Source organism: Oenanthe melanoleuca, chromosome 17, assembly GCF_029582105.1.
Source record: "Oenanthe melanoleuca isolate GR-GAL-2019-014 chromosome 17, OMel1.0, whole genome shotgun sequence".
Classification (NCBI taxonomy): domain Eukaryota; kingdom Metazoa; phylum Chordata; class Aves; order Passeriformes; family Muscicapidae; genus Oenanthe; species Oenanthe melanoleuca.
Genome location: NC_079350.1, coordinates 5,121,576 through 5,145,025, shown reverse-complemented (window position 1 = coordinate 5,145,025; position 23,450 = coordinate 5,121,576). Strand labels below are relative to the sequence as shown.

The window sequence follows — 23,450 nt, the reverse complement described above, 5'->3', positions numbered from 1 at the left end:
GTGTTCACAGGCATTTGTGGAAGCCTTTGTATTTTCCAATTAATATGATGTTGACTCCTCAAGCTTTCAAGACTGAAGTGGTTTGGAGCACTTTTGTGCTCAGGCTGTCGAGCTCCCTGTGCTTCTGTTATTCCTCTGTCTGTGCTGAGATGTCAGGGAGTCCCAGCACGTTTCTGTGGGACAACTTTTCATCTGAGGTACCTGATTTTCCTCCCAGAACAGGCTTCTTGGTGCTCCAACACATGAAAAACCTCCTTTCTCTTGGATGCAAACAAAGTGTTCCTGTGTGAGGGGAGAAAAAAATTGTCTGTTGTGCTTGGAACTATCTCCTTTTCATGTCTGTTAGAATTTCTGCATGTGCAGACATTTTGCAGGTGGTGCAGGGTGTGTTGGTGATACTGAGCACACCCTGAGTGAGCTGTGAAAAGCCTCCTTCAAATTCAAGTGTCTTAAAATCCTGCCCTGTGCCACAGCCATGAGAGGCTTTCTTGATGGAAAGAATGTGAGTGCCCTTGAAGTACATGAGAAGTGTGGTTTCTGAGCTGGAAGTTGGTGTGTTGGGTGTGTTACTGAATGGTTCCCATTTGTGTAGGACCTTCTAGGAGTGGGTCCCAAGGCTAGGACCTGATTTGTAGTTTGAAGATTTGTAGTAGTTATATTTGGAAAAAAAAACAACGTGGAGATGACAAGTTAGGTAATTGTTTATCCACAGTGATTGGAGAAATCTAAAGAAGAGCTGGAAATAAAATTATGGCAAGTCTGTTCATATTATGAAGCAGAATAGTTAATTTTCCCTTATTTTATTTCTTTATTTTTCCTATAATTAGTTTTTTCTTAAAATCCAGGTCCTGCTTGAGGGGTTGACAGTGTGAACAAAAGTGACCCACGCTATCATCAGGTCTTTCCAAAACAATAACCTCTAATCCTCCCAGTGACCTTGTGATGTCCTTTATGAACACTTCAAGTAGAATTAAAAAAGGAGATATCACATGGTCTCTGGGGTTTTTCTATTTTATAAATTATGTGTTACATGGCTTAAAATCCTTTTTGTCACCTCCTCAATATCCTCTATTGTCCATGCAGTACCCTTGCTTCATTCCCCTTGACTCCAGAGCTGCTCAAGGTTTCTAGTCCTGATTCTTTCTATGAATGTTCCTCTACTTTGAGATTAATTTTAAAATAGGTTCTGCTGGCACCCTGGCTGCTGTACGTGTGGGAGGAAGGGATTAGGAGAACACAGCAGCTCTTTCACCATCTGAAAATCCTCTGGTCACGCTGGACTTGCAAAGACTGAGCTGAACCAAGGAAGGGAGAAAATCAGGATGTGTAGCCTAACAAAAACCAGTTTGCTGATTTTTGCTCTGGGTACTCCCACCTGATGTCAGCTCAACCCAGAGCCTTCCTTCTCCAGTGTTCAGGCTGCTTTTGTTAGTTCACTATTTTTTAGTCATTATTCTTGTAGTAACTCAATATAACATCCCTAACTTGGCTGAGCAGGCAAAGGAACTTTTGTATCACTGGCATGAGACCTCAGTATGGACTGGCAATCAGTGAGAAATAGGAAAAGCTGTGAGTTAAATGACAGAGTTATGGTGTCTTCTGTCTGGAACTTCATGGAACAACCCCAGAATCAGGAGAGGCTTAGAGTGGAGCTGCAGAGGAATTTCTTACTCCAGAAGGTTTCTCACTGCTGTCTGTATTGCAGCACTGCTGCATATCTGGGTATCTGTCAGCTCTCTAGGAATTTGAGGCTTTGCATTCCCTAGGTCCAGACTGGAGTGCAGCCAGTTACTGGATGAAGTACTTCCATTTCAGGTGGAAGCATGTCTCCCAGCTCTGAATAACTGTGGTCTGTTTGAGGGTCTCTGAATGATTGATGAAGTCCATCTATAGCTGGTCCAGTTCTATATTCTCATTTATTTCTTTGAGATTTGTTTGTGGCTCTCTCAGTAGGAAAGGTTGGTAAGATTAAGCTGTTTACACAACCTGTCAATACAGATGGTTTACTCAGTATTTTGAATTAAGGAACAGCTTTGCTGGCCCCCTCATGATGCCAGCACTGTTATTTGTGTGAAGTTACACTGATGAGACTTCACATTCTTGAACTGGGTCACCACATGGCTGTGTGAGCACCAGTGCCAGCAAGGGGGAGAAGATGGGAAAGGTGGGACTGAGGCACTGTGCTTACATGGGGTTAACTGGCTGAAGACCCTCACTCTGTGCCAGCAGGATTTCTGCCCAACTCATCTCAGTGTTTGTCTGCAGCACTTTCCTGCTTCCTGCCCTGCTGCTCCATTGTGCAAGTTTTCAGAGCAGTCACAGGTATTTTAGTTTTGTGTTTGTTTGTTTCAATATTTGTGCACATCATCAAGATCCTCTTCTCTCTCTGAACAGTGAAGTGACTCAGCTGAGCCTGACATGAAAGAAGTGTCTGGCTCACCCTTTGGAGCAGGGTGGGATGGCTTGGAGGGTGCCAGTGGTTGTTATTCTTTGATACTTGGTACTTCTCCCTATTTTCTGTCTGGTTTGTGGGCAGACAGAATCAGCTGGAAACCTCAGACCACATGTAACATATCTGCTCTGGGAATGGCTCTGATTAATGATGGGCAGGTAAAGAGGGAGTGAATAGGAAGGAACTTCTGGGTTACTGGAGATCAGTAGCACTGATTTTTTAATTTTTTTTTTACACCTTCCTTTGTCTTTCCAATTTTGCCTGGAAAGGAAGAAAACATGCAATGGTATTGCACAGTCTCGTGCCATTTTCTAAATCTATATTCAAATATGACAAGCATGATTAAGCATACCAAAAAAACTCATTCTGAAAGAGTTTAGCTTAATAACTTTTTCCCCTTTTGAATTCAGCATCAGCCTTTTGCTTTGTCTTAATGGTGCAACCTAGGGAAAATGTTCCCTAGCTTTTAAAAACAAAAAAATGCAGATTAAAATGCTTCCTTCAATGTGTTTTTATGTTTAGAAAGTGGAAAAGAGTGGCCAACCTTTGTGAGAGTTTAGCACTTGAACTGCATCCGGTTATGCTCAGCAGTGCATGAGTAAATTATAAACCCTTTTCCTGCATCCCTGCTCCAGTTGGACCAGGACAGAGGAGTATATATACATTTTGCTTTTGCTTTTCCTCATGGTGAAGTAGCTTATTTCTATCTGAAGTTTCTTCCTGTCGGCCCCAGCCTACACAGGAAAAAATACTGGTCCTGCCTTTACATCCTAGTCCCAGCAGGACTCTTAAAACTTCTTATATTGTGTCCTGACAACAAAATAAAATGCTGAACTGTTTGGAGGGAATCATTGCTGCAGGCAGTTCTAATTAACTGGGAAGCTTTTCTTTTCTGGGAGCATATATTTACTTTCTTACACTGGGAATAATAAGCAATTAGTGCTATGGAGCACCAGGCACTAACCTGCACATCTGAGGGAAGCTGAGAGTAGATCCTGAGGGTGGATAAGTAGAGTAATTCAAATCAAGTGACTGTAGATGGCTTTATATAGTGGGTTTTATGCTTATATGGTGGCTTTTTTATTTCTATAGTCACAAAGGGCTTCTACTACTTTCTCAAAATAATGTGTATTCCCTGTGGATGAATTAGTGACGTCTGGAATTCTTGAGCAGAAGGCACTGGAGTTTGGGGCTTTGGGTTGAATTTTTGAGGGTTTTTTAAAAAAAATAATTTAAAAGAGGAGGGAAAAGCACACTCATTGCAGTGTCAAAATATCTGTATGTTGTAAAGGTTTCTGCCCATCGATATTGGTAGTGTTCAAAGGCATGAACTGTCTAGGATAAGATCCCTAGAGAAAAATTATCTCTGCCATCGAATTTATCCTATTCTCTTGTGGCTGTGTGCGTGTGTTACTTGAAATTTTCTACATTTCAGTAAATCAGGATAATCTTTGCTGAATTCAGTGCTGAAAAAGCTTATGTGAGTGAGTACAGAAATGATGTGTGGCTGGGAAGGGAACCTTCACCTGCCCTGAAATGGCTGTGAAAATGTTAATACTGCTGCGAGACCTCCTTTGTGTGATCAACTGCAGGGCAAAGGAGCTGAATTGCTGCTCAGTTTGATGGAATATTTGTTTATTTGTGCACCATTATTTGCTCTGTGGCTTTTATCCATTTGCTTTTCAAGTCCTTTGGTGATTCCCACACCTGTGGCAGCAGCAGGACCCATCCACAGATCTGTGCCCCAGCCCAAACTCCAGCTGGGAGAGAAAAAGCAGCACAACCACTTTGCCTGGGTGGGGAGAGCCAGGAGTTCCAGCTGGTCCCATGGCTGGAATTCCAGAGCTGATGCACAGGAGGTTTTTTCCACGCTGTCCAAGGCTCAGGGGCTCAGGACAGGTCGGTGTTCCCGCAGTGGGATGGGATCAGCCGTGTGTTTACAGCCAGCCCTGGACAAACCTCTCCTCCTCCGTGTTCCTGCTAATCCCCGCTGGGTCTCATGCAGCACTGCTTCAGTAATACTTGTTTTCTTTTCTTCTTCTCCCCTTCCACCCCCTCCTCATGTGTAATTTGATCTCCGAGGCCTGCTCTTCTGCTTTGGCAGATTTTTCAGCTCTTGAATGGAAGAAATTAACCACTTAGTTACTGCCAGGACTGACCCCTGTTCACTGCTCACTCTGGCTCTTGCTCGGATTTACACAAGAAAAGCCCCCAAAGTCATCAGCTCTGAGCTCCCCGTTTTAACCTCTTCTCTTACCTTGACTTTTTCATCTGCATTTCCTTCACTTTTCATTTAAAAGAAATACGGAAATGCTCCCACTCTACATCTGAGTCAGTATTTGGCAAAGATATTTCTCTAAAATTTGTTTGCTGATCCTTTCCAAGCATGTATGTTTTCTGATTGCGTGCTGGGTGTCTGTGATTCCTCCCTTCCCTGGGCTGGCAGAAAACACTGAACTTCAGCAGGATCCCTAAACTGATGGAATTCTACCTAATACACAGGAACTTCCAGTCCCTGCTCCCTCTTTCACAACCTTAATAAACTGCCTGGGCAATGGAAGTTCAGTCATTAATAGTCAGTAGGAATTTATGGGATTTTTGTGTCTTTAAGGTACAAGGCTATTTTTTTTTTCAGATCTGAAAAGTGCAAGAAGTTTCTTTTTATTTTTTTTTTCTTTTTTCTTTGCCTGCAGATGTTTCAAAAAGCATTCAGTGGAAGAGGCCCAAAACTTTTTCAGTGATGGGTGATGAGCCCCTTTGGACTTGAATTTAACCTTGCAAGCTTCAAATGCTAATACTCCAACAATTCCCTGCGGAGCTCGTGACCCATCTTGTGTTTTTATATGAGTGCAGTGAATACATATCACCATTGAAGGAATTTAGTAGTACCTTCTGCCTTGTTACTACCTTAAAAAAATAAGGATTCTGCTCTGTTGCTTGAAAGGAATTTCAAATAGTTGAACATCCCATGTCTGAAATCCCACCACTTCCCAGCCACCTCCTTCACTCATGAAAATTGCAAATAACAAACATCTGTTAAATCAAGGAGAAAAACCAACAAATGCACATGCTTTATTGCAAAATCCTTGGCTTTTCTGTTGATGTGTACAGTGGAGTTTTTGTAACCTGGCTTTTCTTTTTTTTTTTTTTTTTTTAAGTTTCTACCGATGAGAGTGGGACTTAGTAAGTCCAAGTACCAAAAGTGTTTAATATCTCCCTATACATGCAGATAGCTCTGTGTGCTCTTGCAAGGCTATTCCAGCTGTGCTGGATGGTGATTGAAGGAAGAAAAACACTCTTTGCCCTCAGGTATTAACTTCCCTTTGTTTGTGGGGTTTTTTATCTTATTTACAATAATACCTATTTTAGAATGGTCAGAGTAGTAGCAAGAAGCTTTTGTTTTTAACATGCTGTTTTAACTAGCTGTTGTAAACATGTCAGCTGGATCTTCAAAAGAGCTCAAACAGGAAGGTAGAACAGTGGTCTCTAAAAATGTTTTGTGAATTGGAAAAGGAGAGACAGAGGTTTCTACATAAAAAGCTGGAAGAGAGACACTGGCAGCAGTGGTGGAGTGGTTCTGAATTAGGGCAGTGGTAGAGAAAGGCTGGCATTAACACACATCTCTGGCACAAAGGTTCATCTGGGCAGAGTGGGAGAACCACCTGAGCCCTGTTTATCTGGGTGTGCATTCCTGACGCCAGTGGTATTGTGGAATCCTAGGGCTCACCAAATAAGTGGTAGTTGTAGATCCCTCAGTGTCCTTGGGCTTTCTCCTGTGGTGTGTGAGCACACTTGGAGATTCCACCAGGCTGGTGCAGAGCACATTCTGTGTGAAAACACCAGTAAGGACTTTCTCACTCTCTCCTCAATACGTGGCAGATATTACAAATAAACCCCAAATGTCATTGCCTTCTTGTGTAGTGCTGTCATAGCCAAGGAAGTGAAGAACGTTGAAGTATCCTGAAAACTTGTTTTTGCTTGTCCTTTGGAGCAGCTACAAGGTGTCTGAACAATCACTTGAGACTAAGAGATGATCAACTCATGAGACAGTTGTTTAAATCTGAGGTGGCTTTTAGCTCACCTCTAACCCTGCCAACCTTGGGCTCACCTTCTGCTGTGCTTTCTTTGGCAGAAGGAATTTCTCTACTGTGACAAAGCTCTCATGACTCAATGTGCTCAACTCACTGAAGTTGTATTCATTGCAAACAGCTCTACAAGGCTCCACCAGAGTTTTTGTGCTGCACATGCCAAGAAGATAGAGTTGAGTAGCCAGGGTTTGAAAGCTGCTAGTCCTCTCTATCTGATAGATAGCGCTATCTTCCCAAATGTTTGGCACTTTGTGGCTAGCAGTAGATAAAGTTGTTTAAAGGTGGAGGATCTGAAAATCCAAAGGAATATTGCAACCTGTCAAACAAAGGAGGACTAACCCCCAGGAAAACAGGCAATGCTGAATTTGCTGTGTGATCAAAGCTCAGCTTTGTTACAGCTGCATCTGTAGCACATGCTGTGGTCATTCATGGATTTTAACATAGGCTTCTTTGGTTATTTGCATATACACATACACACATTTTTATCAGGTAATGTCCATTATGTGAAAAATACCATTAGAAGAGAGCTGTGTAGCATGGGAGTGTTCTGTGGCATGGATGTATTTTTAATCCTAAGGACAGTGACCTATAAATGCCCTAAATCCCATGTTATCTTACCACTTACTTAGAAAAATGCATCCCATAAATTATGTGGTTCTACATTTTGTTGCTACAGAGACAAAAAAAATGTTTTACAGCTGGCACTGAGTTAGTCTTTATCACCAGTGGGGAAATTCTCAACTGCATTTAAAGAAGAGAAAGATAAGGCACAGGTAACTTTAAATGTAAGCAAGAACTTGCTTTTTCAGGCATGCTTCTTTACTCCTTTAACCACTAATTTGTGATACTTCTATTTCAAGTGACTTTTTCCATCCCAAATCAGCTGAATGTGCCTATCAAAAAATGCTCAGACTTTGGGATTTGAATTTCTGTTAACTTTCCATGTTTCAGGAGAGGATTTTAAAACAAAATTAAGCTCAGATTTTAAATGGGTGACAAACACTCAAGCTGTTTTTAACAGTATCACAAGAAAATTCACTCCAGCTGCTAACATGTGAGATCATGCCAAAACTCACTTTCTGTTCATGGGGTCCAGTCCTTGTGCTGCTGCTGTGTGTGTATGTGATCATTCTTTTTTGGATAAAAATCTGTCCTCAAATTCTGGGTAGCATTAAGAACGTAAAGAATAAATATCTGTCTGCTTTAAGCAGCACAAACACAAAGGCTGTTGGCTAAATAGCTTTATGCTCTTGTAGGAGCATGAACAATAAAGGCTAATGGATACTGGATTGCATTAATGAGAGCAGAGCCAGCAGGTCGAGGGAAGTGATTATTTCCCTCATTTTGGCTCTTGTGAAGCCACATCTGGAGCTCCTTCCCCTGTAGCAGATGCCGAGGCACTGGAGGGAGCCTGGTGGGGGCTGGAGCCGGCGCTGCCCCCGGGGCTGAGGGAGGGAGGGGATGGAAGGGAAGGGGTCCCAGAGCTTTCATAGCCACCCAATGGGGGCTGGAAAGACTCTTCTCAGAGGTGAACAGCCAAAAGAGGAGAAGCAACACTTAGAACTTGTAACAAGGCAAAGCTGGGCTGGTATGAGACGATAAAAAGTGTTTAAAGTTTAGCTGCATAGAGCCTGGAAAATCGTGATGTAGGGAGATAGCCTCCCTCTGAGCAGGAGCTGGAGATCATCTGAGCCTGCTCCCAACCAAATTGTGTTGCCATTCTGCAGCAGAGAGCCTGAGTTGAAGGTTGCATCAGTCACTGTAGTCCAGAAATCTGCACACATTACATGACTGATCTTGTTCTAAGATGTGTATATGACAAACAAATGTGAGAGGGATTAATAGCTGACAGCAGTAAGAGTGGCAGAGGTTCTGTGACACTACCAGTATGACATTTTTTTCTGTATTACCAGTTAATTTCATGGCATTCAGGAAAGGCAGAGGGTATTTGCTCAAAGTATTTACAGCCCAGTTTGCCATGACACAAAAGAGGAAACGTCGAAGGATGATGTTTGTAGCACAGGGACCACACAAGCGTGTCTGCCTGGAAGCATAAAGGGAATTAATTTGTTTATCTACAGAGGAAGTTATCCCAGATAGCTCTTTGTGTTTAACTCCCCAAGTGGATGTGTTTCTCCTACAGTGAGGTTCTTCTGCAAGTGGGTTAATTTAATTTGAGATGAGGCATTCTTCTTCAGGAATAAGAACCCCAGGAGTTCATCAGAAGTGTAATCCGCATTAATTCTGCTGGCACTCATTGTATTGACCTTAATTGTGATGGCTGGGTGGTGTTCATGGGGGGCAGCCTTTGTACTGCAGGGAAAGCTTTGGGGATTCTGTGTTCCTACAGCTGCAGGAGAGGCAGGATCGGGATGGGGATCTCATGGAAAAGAAGTTGTGTGCAGGATGCTTGGTCTGTTCTTAAAACCTCATTTCATCCCATTCCTTAAACATGACACTGGGCTGAAACATGTGAAGATTGAGCCCTCCTATGATTTATGTCACCTTTCTCCTCCAAATCTGTGTTTAACTCCTCTTTTTTTTTTTTTCTTTCTGTTTTTGTTTCTCTCCCCCAGTGCAGTTGTACACAAGTTCCCTGTTAGGCAGGCAAGGAACAAGTAGATAGGTGTTGGTTTCTCTTAAAACTGTGGTGCTTCCATAAAGTAGAAATTTTCTAAAAGTGGAGAGAAGATGGGATAGAGTGGGGAGAACTGTAATGTTGTTTTCCCAATGTCCATGCAGGCTGCCAGCAGTGGAGATAGTAGCTTCAGCTCTTTGCTGAACTGTCTGAATTGAGGAAATGTTGAAGTTCTCTACCTGCTTTCTGGTATATTAAATGGGAATATCCATCTTAATGTTTTCTGACAAAAAGGTGAAAGTGCTTTGAACATCATGCTGTCCTTACTTTTATTTCTTTGTTAGAAATGTGACTTGTGGTATTTAAAAAAGAAAAAGCGAATGCTCTTATTGCAGTTCAGTATGGGTTGAGAGATCAAGGATTTTTTTTTTCCAGCTGTCTTTCATGTTTTAGCACCATGCATCAGAAGACTGAGGCGAAGTGATGCTGTAAAATAATGTTTAAAGAGTCTGAGCAATGTTTGCTGTTTCGGAGGCACAGACCTCAGATGCTGGAAGCATGCAGTTTCCCCTGAAGTATTCAATGTTTGAAAATGTTGGAGGGCAAAAGAGCACAAGCACTAGTCAGAAACCTTGCCAAAATAAACTGTCAGATGTGAAGGCAAGTTTTCAGGGACAAAAAGGAAGATTTGCTGCTCGGTTGACTCTGTGTGTGACACACCAAGGGCTCCACACGTTGTGGCGTGGTTTGTGCTGGGATCAGCTTCCCAGGCCGTTTTCCCCAAGCTCTGTGTTTTGCACTCCTAATGAACTCTGCACCCTTGAGCACCTCTTGCTCCAAGCAGCAAAAGCACCCCAAGCTTTGGGAGGTGAAAGGGGATTTTTGAGTAGAAATAATGCAGTTGTATACATACCCAATATGCTGTCACCTTTAGAGAGAGAAGTGGGTAGGTAGATAATATATATATATATATATATATAACAAAATGCTTGTTTAAATGGGACACACACAATAATGCCAGAAAACAATCTATAAAAAATGCAGAAGCAGAGAGCATTAATTGGTGTGTAGCCTTGAGAAACATGCAGGGAAAGGGCACAGAGTTTGCAGGGAAAAAGAATAGTGGGTAGTGGACGAGTGAAAACTTTTGTGTCCTTGCGCCAGAGGAGCAGCAGTAACTGCATTATCCTAAACCTGAATCCCTGTGCCTGCAATTAGTGCAGAGATGCTAAGAGAGGATCCCAGGGCAGCAGCTGCAGCTCCCCCGACCTTTTTGTGCCGGGTTACAAATGGGCATCGCTCTGGGGCTGCCTCTGCTCTGGTGTTTGAGCAGCCGCTCAATGGGCTGTGAGATGAGCTCGCTTTGCAGCCTTTGCCGATCGTCCCGCCTGCACCCCGCCTGTATCACCCTGCCTGTATCCCGCCTGTATCACCCTGCCTGTATCCCGCCTGCATCCCGCCTGCATCCCGCCTGCATCCCGCCTGCATCCCGCCTGCACCCCGCCTGTATCCCGCCTGTATCCCGCCTGCACCCCGCCTGTATCCCGCCAGCATCCCGCCTGCATCCCGCCTGTATCACCCTGCCTGTATCCCGCCTGCATCCCGCCAGCATCCCGCCTGTATCCCGCCTGCACCCCGCCTGTATCCCGCCAGCATCCCGCCTGTATCCCGCCTGCACCCCGCCTGTATCCCGCCTGCATCCCGCCTGTATCACCCTGCCTGCATCCCGCCTGCATCCCGCCTGCATCCCCCTGCCTGTATCCCGCCTGTATCCCGCCTGCACCCCGCCTGTATCACCCTGCCTGTATCCCGCCTGTATCCCGCCTGCATCCCGCCAGCATCCCGCCTGCACCCCGCCTGCATCGCGCCTGCACCCCGCCTGTATCACCCTGCCTGTATCCCGCCTGCATCCCGCCTGCACCCCGCCTGCATCCCGCCTGCACCCCGCCTGTATCACCCTGCCTGTATCCCGCCAGCACCCCGCCAGCATCCCGCCAGCACCCCGCCAGCATCCCGCCTGTATCCCGCCTTCCTCCGCTCTCCCAGAGCTGTGGTTTCCCCTCGGCGCTGCTGGAGAGGCGCAGGCAGGAGGAGGTTAAGGAGCGAGGGCGTTGCTCCCGCCTGATGTCACGGCGGCCGAGCCGGGGGCCCTTTGTTGGCAGCCGAGCCCCAGCAGCGCCCGGCGGCTGCCGCGCACGGCCGGCACCGCTCACTCTGCCCCGCTTGCTTGCCTTCGCTTTTTTTCCCCACCTTCTTCTTACTTTTACTTTTTTTTTTCTTTTATTCCCCTCCCCTCCTCCCTTCCTCTCTCTCCCGCCAAAAGAGTTGGGAAGGAGGGAAGATGGCTGGAGCGAACTCCCCGGGAGAGGAGGTGCGGGGCCCCTGGATTTTCCGCCTCTCGGGCTCGCCCTTGTAATGCTTTTCGGAGCGCTGGATTTCGTCGAATTTTCCTGGATGTTTTGTTTTAGGCTTCTCTTGGATGTGTTGTTTTAGACTTCTCCTGGACTTTTTTTAAACTTTTACCGGATCTTTTTAGACTTTTTTTTTTCTTAAACTTCTAACGGATAATTCCACATAGAAGAAGCTGAAGGAGGGGGGCGGGAAGGGAAAACAGACTGCCGAAGCCAAACTCTAACAAATGAAAATGTTGGAGATTTGCTTGAAATTGGTGGGTTGCAAATCGAAGAAGGGGCTTTCCTCCTCCTCCAGCTGCTACCTGGAAGGTGAGTACCCACAGGGGCCGGGCTGGGGATATGATCCCGGGGGAGAACAGCCCGATCCCATCGGCACCATCCCGAGTTTATCCCTCGGCTGCGGCTGGGGGCCGGGTTTGGGGGGTGTTCGGAGCCGGCCAGGCTCGGGCTGCGCTTTCCCGTGCGGGGGTGAAGACGCGAGCGGTGCCGGCAGCGTGCGGCCCCAGGTGCCTTTCATTACTGCAGTTACAGAGGGAGCGCGCCTCTACCATTTATGGTTGTAAAATGTCAAGTGATCTTACTGCCGAGCCCATAAACAAATCCCTATCTTCAGGCCTCAGCTTTATTATTTTTTTTTCCCGGGGAGGGCGGGGGGAGCGGGAGAAAAATCTTCCTTATTTTGGATGTGAAAAAACCCAACTCCATACTCAAGAAGAAAACTTAGATGAGTCCATCAGTAAAATATTTTCAGCATGTGTTAATACGTAATGTCTTGGTACATTTTGGTTATCCCCCTTCTTAGTGTGCTTTCCACAGGCATTCGTTTAACTGAATTCTCTTGCATGTTTGCTTTTAAAAAGTGATTTTTGAGTCACACCCGTGGTTAGCTGTAGACAGTGGGATGTTAAACATATGGACTCAACTGGTTTGGATGGAAAGCTGGGGTGACAGAGGCTGGATGGGGGGGAATTTGGGCTGAGGTCTTGCTTGGTGTGACCTCAAGCAAGATTTTCACCCTGACGTGGCTTCACACCCTGCCCGTGGATCAGCGCTGTGGTCCCTCTGTTCAGCCTCTTCACTGCACTCCCAGGGCCGTGTCCATCCCACAGGTCCAGGCTCCTTCAACTTCTTTTGTGTTGCTGCATGTTGTTTCAGTAAAAATAATCCTCCTGCCAGGAGGACCGTGCTAACTCATCAAATCAGAGGCACGAAAGGCAGCAGCTGATTTCCAGGGGCCTATCGCAAGTCGCTGTTGCTCAACTCTCAAATATTCAGTGCAGAAATGGCCCTCAGAAATTCATAGGTTAGGAATCTCAAAATCTACAAATGGCTGCTCGTGGCAAACTCACTTGAAGAAGTTTTGGATCAAGAGTCTGTTTATTGGATGCATTCAGTGACTCTGAGGAATTTTCTGTTCTCTAAAATCAAAGAACAGTTTCCAGAGGACTTTTTCTGCTTACTTAAAGTTTCAGAAACCAAATGGTGGGCAGATGCATGAATAATTTTGATGTTTTTATGTGACTGAATTCTTCTGCAATCCTTTAAGTGTACAAAACCTCTGTCTGTGTCCCCTGCCTCTGGTATTGCTCAGGGTGTGTGTGCAGAAGGAGCCCCAAGCTGTGCTGGGCCTCCTGTCTGTGCTGCTGGATCTTTCAACACAGCCCTGGGAGAGCAGGCAGAGCATCTGGGGCCTCGTTTCCCTCTGCAGAAATGAATGCTGAAGGATGATGTTACAAGGGTGTTGCCCTCACTCTTTTTGCAAGTTTTTCTCTTTTGTGTTCATTACACCCACTCCCCCCCTCCCCAGTTTGCAATGCAGTTTCATAATAGGATTAGAGCATAGCTTGACTTGGCTGTATAGGCAGTATGAGTTAAGAGCACATATTGTTAGACACAATTAATGTTGAAGTATTTCCACCTTCTGCTTCCCTGAGACTGTGGTTGCATATTTGTTTTTTATGGTGGAATGGGAAATGCACATTGAAAGGACTTTTACTCAGTCTCTCAAGGTATCTCAGTCTCACTTCTCAGCTCAGCATGGGGCAAACCCAAAGCCAGTGTCAGAGTTTATGTTAAAGGTGTACAAATGTGACACTCGGGTCATAGACAGCCCAGAACCCCATAATTGATTGGGGAACTCCTGGAGAGCAGGATGAGATACTCATCTGAGGAAAAAGAAGTTTAAAAAAGCAGGATTTTCCCTTACTCCTTTCTAAAGCTGAATATATTCCTGGTCATGTCTCTTATAAACATTGCTATGAGGTTGGTATAATTGTTGAGGACTTCTCCAAAAGAATGGTGGTGGCTTGTCCCAAACTCCTGTATTCCAAAAGCACAAGTGAAGTCCATTTGCTTGTGTTGCCCTTAAGAATGTAACAAGTTTTTACATATCGATTTGTTATTTTAAGCTTGACAGATCATGAGAAGGGAGCAGGGTTGTGTCAAGGGTCAGAAACTCTGGATCATTGCTCCTGGATCCCTGTGAACAGCCTGGGATGGCCAGTCCATTTCCATGCACATCCCTCAGCCTCTGAGAAGCTTCTGAAAGAATTAATGAGATGATGGTGATATCATTGGAGGATTTAACTCTGCTGTTGTTATTTTAGTTGTATGGAAAGCTGAAAGTTTCTTTACCATAATAGATCACTGCTTAAAGGCTGAAAGGTCCATTATGTGCTTGGAAAACCAGTTGCATCCAGGAGAATAGTTGAAATTTTACTTAATTCCTTGTTTTTGTGTTCATATGTAATAATTCAGTTCTTGCCTGATGAATAGCATGGGATGTAACAAAATCAAGTCTATTTGTTGTATTTTTAAACACGCTGTTTGAGAATACTGTGCTGAGTCTGGATTTGGTGTCAGGTACATGTGTAGGTGTACGTGTCTTTGACCAAGTAATCAGAAATGTGGTTTTCTTTTCATGGTGGTCCTTTCTGAAAGGCTTTTATGCTCTGTTAGTTTGCAGGAATGAGGGTTGTTTGGGGATGCTCTGTGTGTGGTGTGGAGGGCTGGCAGGTGCTGTGGCCCGTGCCCATGTGCTGCTGTCCTGCTCCCTGAAAAAGCTGAAATCTTCTCTTAACTTGATCAAAAATAAGTTCAAACTGCTTCTAACAATGACTGAGTGTTTGTATTGATGTTTGAGCTGGGCATTTCTTTGCCCTCATTTCTATTCCCACTAGTAAATATTATTTTAAAATGTGACAGATTTGAATTTCTGTCATCTGCTTTCTCCTTTCTGTCTTTGCCAAAGTGAGTAATTCCTCACCCACTTCACACCAAGAAAGGGTAAAGAGTAGAAGAGAAGAGACACAGTGAGTACTGCTGCCAATCTGATCAGGAAAACAGAACGTGTCCATGTCCCAAATAGGGACTGAAATAGTCTTGCTGCCTTTTTGGGCTTGGCTCTACCACTGAAAGGCAAAAGCCTTGTTTAAAACCTGTTAGTGTTCTCTGCGAAGCTTAAAAAAAACATTTTGGTGATGCTAGTAGAGTCCTTTTGTTTTCTAACTGAAAAGACTCCTGCCCTGCCAGCTGTCAGACTTTTTCTTTTTTTTCTAATTTATTTATTTTAGCGTCTTGTTACAGCTAGAGTAGACAAGCCTGGGGAGGAGTGGCAGCCTGTACCCATTGCCCTGTTCCTGGAGAAGGATTTTTGTCAAGCATTTGGGCACATATTAAGCCAGACCTAAATTGGCAGCACAGATTCTCACTTGCCCCAGTGTCACTGGGATCAGCAGGCAGGGCTTTGGTCACCCTGTTAGAGAGAGCAAATGCATTAACCTGGAGTTGCTGCCTCCCTTCTGTTTCCTCTCTTCTTGGCTATTTTCTGCTCCTCACCTCATGGTCCCTCACATACCACCACTCAGTGGAGTTCTTGCTGTTATCCACATTTCTGGCTTTGTAGTGGTTTCTTTGTTCTGTGCTTGTTTCCGTGGTTCTCATTTGTCCCCTCGTTGTTTAAAAATCTGGTTGATGGTGTTTGCTGCAGTTTCCCATAAGATGGGAAGGTGGTGAGGAAAAGGATTATCATTTCACAGGAAAAGTTGTAACTGTTTTCAGACCTAAACTGGATCATCCACAGATATGTCAGTCCTTTCCCAGAGCAGTCTGTGGGGCTATTTAGTAAAACAAGGGAATATAACAGTAAATCTTGGTCATTGTTGCTTGGTGCTTTCCCTGTCCAAGGCTCAGAACCAGGCAGATTCCCTGCTTCTGCTCCTTCAGTAAGGAAACAAAACCAAAAGCTATAAAAGTGAAGTTGTCAGAAATACTGAAGTGCCATTGAATTTCACTTGAATCTAGTTATTCTTCCCCCTTCCTCTCCCAGAGGTTATTGTATAAGGTCAGGCAGAACTCAGTGGCAGATTTGAGAGTAAAGTTCAAATTTCTGCCATATCCACTGTTCCACTCCATCCATCTACAGCTGTGATTAGCAGGAGAAAGATGATGTTTGCCATGTCACTAAGGGGTTGTAAATGGAATCAACTCAATGAATGAGCTCAGGTAGCACCTACAGGTTTGTGTGAGAGTGGATTTGAAGAAAAACCCAACAAAACAACCCACAAAAAAACAAACAAACAAACAAACAAAAAAAAACCAAACAAAAAACCAACAGTAAAACCCCCAAAATTATGGAATCATCTCTTGGAAGAATGAGAGATGGTGCATCACCAGGGGTGCTCAGACAAGATCCAGCACTGCAGCTGGGGAGATTTGCCCAGCTCAGGGGAGTGGGGCTGGATCAGTCTCTGCACTGCTTCATCTCTTTGTATAAATGTTTAAAAAGTGGTATTTATCTTCATGCTGGCTCTAAGAAGGTAGACTTTCCCAATATCAGCCAAACCAGCAATTGCCATTGTTGCAGGAGGGTCTGTGGTCTGGGCTGTGCAGTGTGTAGCAGGAGAGGCTGAGCCTGATACCACTGCAGGGATGAGTCTGAAATAAAGCATTAATCCTTTCTTCTTTTTGGAAAGATCTGATTTACAGGTTCTTTAATTTTGTATTTAAATCCATATTCCATCAGGCATAGGGAATCTGTGAGGGCCACTCAGGAAAAATACTGAAACAGAGAGGCAGCTGCTCCATCATGTGTGCTCAGGGTTGGAAACATTTGGAAGTATTAAATCTGCATTGCTATTCTGCCATTTATCATAATTTCTTCCAGAGGAAAAGAAGAGTAGAGAGATTGTAGGGAAAGGAGAAGGCTTGGGTGGCATGTGCTGTGCCTCCAAGGAGATTACTGGATGTGTTCTGCACTCCCTTGCTCTACAAACCTTGTGGAAAAAATGCCAGCACAGTTTGTAAGCCCACAGGATGTTTGTTTTGTAGGGAGACAGGAGGTCTCCTCCTTCCCCAGGGACTGCCTCACAGTCAGCTATGGAGGAGCCAAGTGCAATTCTGTGCTCCTGCCTGTTTTCCAACCCTTCCCTTACACTGTGAAGGAAATTTGCTTGCGTTGATCTAGACCAGGATTTCTCATATCTGAGAAGTTCTCACACAGCCCCTAACAATGATTCATGGCTTTGTATGAGTGTAATGAGCAGGAGATAGTTACACTTATGAAACCTTTTAGTTTACAAGCATAAATACCTTCTGGTAAAAACTTAATTTGGGAGGAAATGATGACATTCTTATGGCTAATGCCTCAAAATACAAACTGCTGTTTTCTTGTTTCAAAGTCTGCACTACTTTAATTAAGAGTCATCATTTAGTGGATGTTAGTGGAGAACTGAATGCAATGCTGCATTAGGACTGCTATCAGGAGCCCAGGTGTTATCCAGAGCACAGAATGATCAGAGTAATAAATTGCAGCCTTGCTGGGATGCAGCACAAGACAAAGTGGATGTGTGGAAGGAAGGACAGCGCAGCGATAACAGATTGAATTACGCTCGCTTCCTGCCCCATCACCATGCCAGGATGGCCTCCTGTAGGTGCAGCAGCCAGGCTGATTTATTAGGAGGAGTCTGGCCCACTGAAGATCTCAGCAGTGCTGTAAAATTGTAGTTAAAACCAGCAGTAGGAGGTGAAGAAGCTGTGTGTTGAAAAAGACCCTCAATATGTAGGATCAGCAATGTCTAATTCCCGCTCTGAAGGACTGGGATGTCTGGGCAGATTTGCTGGAATCGCTCCGAGGGATGAGCGCTGCTGACAGCCGGCGGTGCGCGGCTCCCAGATGGACATGTCCTGTCTGCTTCTCTCGCTTCATGGTTTTGTGTCCTCACCCTGCTGACAGTCTCCTCTTGGGGCCCAGGCCTTTAAAAGTGTGTTTTGTCACGGTCTATCAAGCTTCTGCTACACTCGGGTCACCACAATTCTCTTCCCTTTACGCTCCTCTCTGTGTTGACTCAGGGCCTCATCCTGCCTTTCTGGACACTCTTCAAGCTTCATTCACGACCTTCCCCACCCCACTTCTTAACTTGGGGTTCCTGCCTTCTGGAAGAGCCAGCCCCACTCAGCCCAAGAGTTGTGTCAGGCATCTCCCCATGGTGCTGTCCTGCACAGCACGTTCACACACAGCCTGCAGCTCTGTTGGGGTGCCTGTGGCTGCACAGGAGGGTCAGGCTGGGAGAGACAGAGGGTGTGAGCATCCTCTGATTTCACTGGGACAGCAGTGTGGTTTTCCAGCTTAGCAAACTCTCGTGTGTGTGTTTGACAGCCCCTGCCCTTGCTGGTGCTTGGTTTGCAGGCGTTATCACTGAGTCAGTGTCTGTGGGGATGTCACCGAGCCTGCCGTGCCGCAGCTCGTGGGTGTTGCTGGCGCTGGCACGGTGTTGTCTCACAGCTGAATCGGAGCACATACCTTGGCACCCTGTGAAATGAGTCAGGCCCAGCCTCGCCACGGCCTGGGCACGAGGGAGGGAGGGTGGGATTCTTGTGGAGCGCTTGGCTTTGCTCCCACATCCCATCCCTGTCTGTGCCTGCGCCATCCTCCGCTGGGCTGCGATCCTGCTGGGGCTGGAGGGGAGCCCGCCTTGGATTTCCTGCCTTCCTGTCGAATCAGTGCCCCGTGTGGGAGGCATTTTCCTTCCTAACAGAGGTTATGGTCCATCCCACAGAGCAGCAGCTTGTCCAGTGTTTGGGGGAGAGCATCACAGCATTGCTGCTTGCTGAGGTTGTGTGTCTGCCACTTGCAGCTCTGCTGTCTGTCTGTCTGTTCCAGGTGTTCACTGATGGTTTAACTCCTTGGAATATTTCCCATCACTGATAAGGGAGCTTAATGGGTGTGACAGGATCAAAGTGTTTTCATGGTAAAATGATTATAGCTTAATTTCTGAAAGTGAATTTTCTGTTTCTTTTCTCATTGTCACTCTTGAGGGAAATCCAGGCTATTAAAGTATATTCTCCTGCAGGACACAGGAAGAAGAAGCCAGGATGTCAAGGTGCTTTAAAATAACCACACAACACACTACCATTTTTTCTGACTGTGGAATAATTTAGAAAGTGGAATTATTTAACTGCTCTGATTCACTATGGAAATATATCTCCCTGCAGTTACAGTTTGGCTAGGAAAACAGCCCCAGCAGTGTCTGTATTTGCTATTTTGCTCACATACATCTTATACATTTTCCAACGAATACAGTAGTATTCATGTACACAGTAGTACTCATGTACATAAATAACCACCCAGAGAGCCTTTGCCATTAGGGAGGCCAGATTGTCTTTGGATAAATAGTGGCCACCACTACTACTCATACTTACACTATCAAAGATAATATTAGAAAATAATGTGTATTGTTAGGATTTGTGGGGTTGAAGGGTATTTTTGTTTTAGCATTTCCCCATTGGGAACATATTTTGGACATATACCAATCCACACTACCCATCTCTTTTCTGGTGTCAGTTGCATCAGTTCTTCAGTGGTTTACTGGCACATCTTACACTGAATTTCCAGGCCAAACAAATGGTAGTGTTAAAACCACGTTTTGATGGGACTGTGTCTGTATAACAACACAATGCTGCTGAGTATTGCAGGTATAAAAACAGTACTGTGCTCCCAGGTGAGCTGACAGTCTAGGAAACCCTTGGCATGGTATTTCTGTGTCCAGAGCCCTGCTGGGGTTGATGCTGTGTGATGCAGGGCAGCTCCATGGTGCAAGGGGCTGCTGTGACAGTGCCGTGTTTCCTGTCCCCAGGGCCACACTGACGCAATGCTTTGTGTGCAGCGCTGTGACCTCGCTCAACAAACTCATCCAGATGGAGAATGACCCTTCAAAATAGAGAGTTTCACAACTTATTGTCCTGGCTCTGTGCCAGCACAGTCAGGGGTAGCATGTTAAAGAGTGAGGAGGCACAATTATCTGGAGTATTTCTGCTCCAAACTCTGCAGTTATGCTCCAAAGTGAAGGACTTGCAGGAACAGCTGCAATAAAATTCCCTGATATACTGGGACTTGCCTGATACTTACTGAATATTACATGCCTAATGAGCTGTGGTGTACAAAAACTTTGGAGGTTGGTTTTTACTCACCTGTGAAGCTCAGTTTTCAAGAATCTCTGTCTTTGGAGTTGTCTCAGCGTTCCTAAAAATGTAGAAGTATGCTCAACACTGCTCTGGTTTGAGAGTGATGAGCAGGAAAGAGGGGAACAAAAAAGACACTGCCTTGTCCTCAAATGGGGAGATAAATTATTAAAACTACTGTGAAGAACAGAAAGACCTAACTCCTTCTTAAATACCACGTCTTATAAATCTCACTCTGCTTGGCTCCATTTGCTGCACATTCTGGCCATTTCATTTACAAGATAATTAAGGGATTTACCTTTTAAAGGTCCTGGGTTTGTTTTCAAATCTAACCATTCCAGCAGTTAGGTATGAGCCAAAGGATTTACAGGTGAGCTGCATTTAGTGGAGGCATGGAGAGGGGCTTTCCCTTTCCTGCCTTTCCTGAGAGGCTGGAGCTGGGGGCTCTGGGAGGAGCAGCAGTGTCCTGCCTATGTGGCAGGAGAAGTGCATTGAGGCACTGTCCGTGTCTGTCCTCTGACGCACGAGGAGCACACGTGTCACGAAACAATGCAGCTTAGAAAGGCAGAGTGTGGGTTGGCCAGATGGCTTTTATCAACCAAAATGAACCTGTTTTTTCCTTTCTCTCCCTCTTTCTCCTCCAGAAGCCCTTCAGAGACCAGTAGTGTCAGACTTTGAGCCGCAGGGTCTGAGCGAAGCAGCTCGCTGGAACTCCAAGGAAAACCTTCTCTCCATCCCCAGTGAAAATGACCCCCATCTCTTTGTTGCACTGTATGATTTTGTGGCGAGTGGGGACAACACTCTCAGCATAACTAAAGGTAAGGTCACTGGCCAGAAATCCACTGGGAATGTGGGAGAAGGTGCAGGAAGGAAAGTCACTTTGAGTTAATTAAGTTTTACACCAAACCCTGTGGAGTTTTTTTTAGTGTGGGAAATCATCTTAAACAAATACAAATATTTCACAAAGTCATGACCTTTCTAAAGGTTATAACTGTCTTTTTTTATTGCATTGGGCAGGGAATTGTTTGTCGAAACTAAAGCCTCCATTAGGAGCAAGAATTTGAACTGAGAAATTAAACTAAGCTGATTTTGGAGGCTGGCCTCTTATTTTCACAGTTCTCCAAAACACAGTCCCTGTATGAAAAATGAGTGTACAGATATAAGGACCAGAAGGACTGAGTAAGAAAACACTGTATGTACTCCAAGTCACATCTACTTTTCTTCCTAATTGAAATTATTTTTTTATTGTTTATCCACTTCAGTTCTTTCCTGGCTCCAACAAGCCAACTCAGTTCAAATAAAATTTGCTGGATTCATTTTTTAAACTCGAGCAGTATTGGAGCTGGTGCAGAGCTGCAGGAGAGCCTAAAAATCTGAAGCATGTGACTTTATTTGGCTTGGAGAGGTCCACTCAAGCTTGAAGAGAAACACATGCTCCCTGCTGAGTCAGATACCTATTCTTATAAGAGATTATTTAATGATCTGTTAGGCAGAAAGAACTTATCTTTGTCCTCAGCTGCCGGGCTCGCCGTGTCTAAACCCATTTTCTTATCCCAAGGTGAGAAGCTCCGTGTGCTGGGCTACAACCACAATGGGGAGTGGTGCGAGGCTCAGACCAAGAACGGGCAGGGCTGGGTGCCCAGCAATTACATCACCCCTGTGAACAGCTTGGAGAAGCACTCGTGGTACCACGGGCCGGTGTCGCGCAACGCCGCCGAGTACCTGCTGAGCAGCGGCATCAACGGCAGCTTCCTGGTGCGCGAGAGCGAGAGCAGCCCCGGGCAGAGATCCATCTCCCTGCGCTACGAGGGCAGGGTCTACCACTACAGGATCAACACTGCCTCCGACGGCAAGGTGGGTCCAGGCTCTGCAAACCTCCCTGGGATCCTCGCTCTGCGCCAGGGCCAGCACAGCTGAGCAGCTCTGAGCGCGGGGCTCCTCAGCTGGAGTTACAGTGAGCTGAGATTCTGGCGTGGCTGGGACAAGACTCTTTTATTGCTTCAGCAAACTGTAATACAGATCAGCAGTGAAACACTGTAAGGGAGAAAATAGAGCAGAATCTAATTGACCTGCAACAAGAGATTCTGTGAATTCTTGTCCCTTATGTTCAAAAGATAATCTCTGACTGTCAAATCAGAAAAGTCAGTTGCTAATAATCCTATAAATATTAGGGACAGAATGCTTTCTGAGGTGTTCTGCAGAATTTTTAACTACTGTTTTGATTTCTCTACAGTATTTCAGCGTGATCATTGGAGACGGGTAGGCACTTTCACTTTTATATGGGCTTTGTCCCCAGTTCCTTCATTTTTCCCTAGATTGTTGTGTGCTGTAGCAGTGTTGCAATGCTGTGCTTTGTGGATGCTGCAGAGAAATGTTAGCATACAAGTGTAGTTTTCCACAGAAAATTGTTTTAATTTCATGGAAACATTTCTACTGGCATTGGATTTTGGAAAATGTTGTTTTTTAACAAATCTATTTTAAGCAGTGTCTCTTTAGATCCTGTGCAGAAGTTGAAGTGTGGGTCTGGAGCATGGCTGCGAGGCTCTTCTTGCCAGCATCTAATAGATGACAGATTCTGTGCCATTAAATTTCTTCAAAAGAAAAAAATGAAAGTAATCAAGTGTAGTAGCAGCCCACTGTGCCAAATTTTCCTTTGTCCTATGAGAGCTTTACTCTTCCTACAGCAATGCTGACAGCAAAATCTTTAGTATGAAAATACTGGGAACCAGTACACTGTGTTTCCTATTTATCAGACTCAGCACTCTAAAGCCTCCAGTAAGACAACCAGATTTTATTCAGTGATGAAATACTTTTTGTCTGCTTTAGCAAATCTGTTGTAATTGAGACAATTCTGACCATGTTATTTAAGGCAACATATTTCCAACTTAAAACATTTTGATTCTTCCTTCTCCCTCCCATGTAGACACTCTCTGTGGTCAGCATCAGCACTGTGAAGTGCTGACATGCAGCATACTTGAAGGACTACATGGCAATCTGGAATATTATTCCACCTCCTGTCTCTGTAGTGGATATTCCTTCTACTCCCATAGATGCTGACAGATGAGCAGTGCACACATGTGAGCATTTTGGACTGAAGGCTCCTTGGGTTGGTGTAAATAAGCATGTGTCCATGAGGAGATAGCACATGTTCTCCATTTGAGCTGTAACAGAGTTTGGCATATGAAGGTTTTCATCCCAGCAGAGCTGTTTTTATCCCAGAAAAATAATTCTGCAGAGCTCCAATAATCCATTCAGGTCTGTGTTAGCCAGGTTAACTGTTTCTTTTCCACAAAGTTGCTTGCATTGGTGTTTCTGAGAAAAAGCACAGGTTGGAACAATTCACTAAAGCAGATCTGCAGCTCATGGTAGTTGGAAATACAAAATTCGGCAGCAGCAGTGACCGAGACCTGTGACTTTTGGGCATTGTAGGATCAAGCAAAGAGGTAGCCACAGTCCTCCTG

General features: G+C 45.0%; 1 protein-coding gene across 2 annotated transcripts in view; it reads left to right on the top strand.

Annotated features, from left to right (window-relative positions):
- ABL1 (ABL proto-oncogene 1, non-receptor tyrosine kinase) overlaps positions 1-23,450 on the top strand; it is a 77,124-nt gene that overhangs the window by 33,901 nt on the left and 19,773 nt on the right. Inside the window, exons 1-3 of one of the 2 annotated variants that reach the window (XM_056505037.1) lie at positions 11,281-11,841; positions 20,634-20,807; positions 21,548-21,843. In XM_056505037.1, the coding sequence (XP_056361012.1) occupies positions 11,757-11,841; positions 20,634-20,807; positions 21,548-21,843 (555 nt within the window). In that variant the 5' untranslated portion in view covers positions 11,281-11,756. Of the gene's footprint in view, positions 1-11,280; positions 11,842-20,633; positions 20,808-21,547; positions 21,844-23,450 lie in introns of those variants that run through there. The other variant, XM_056505036.1, reaches the window with a different exon arrangement.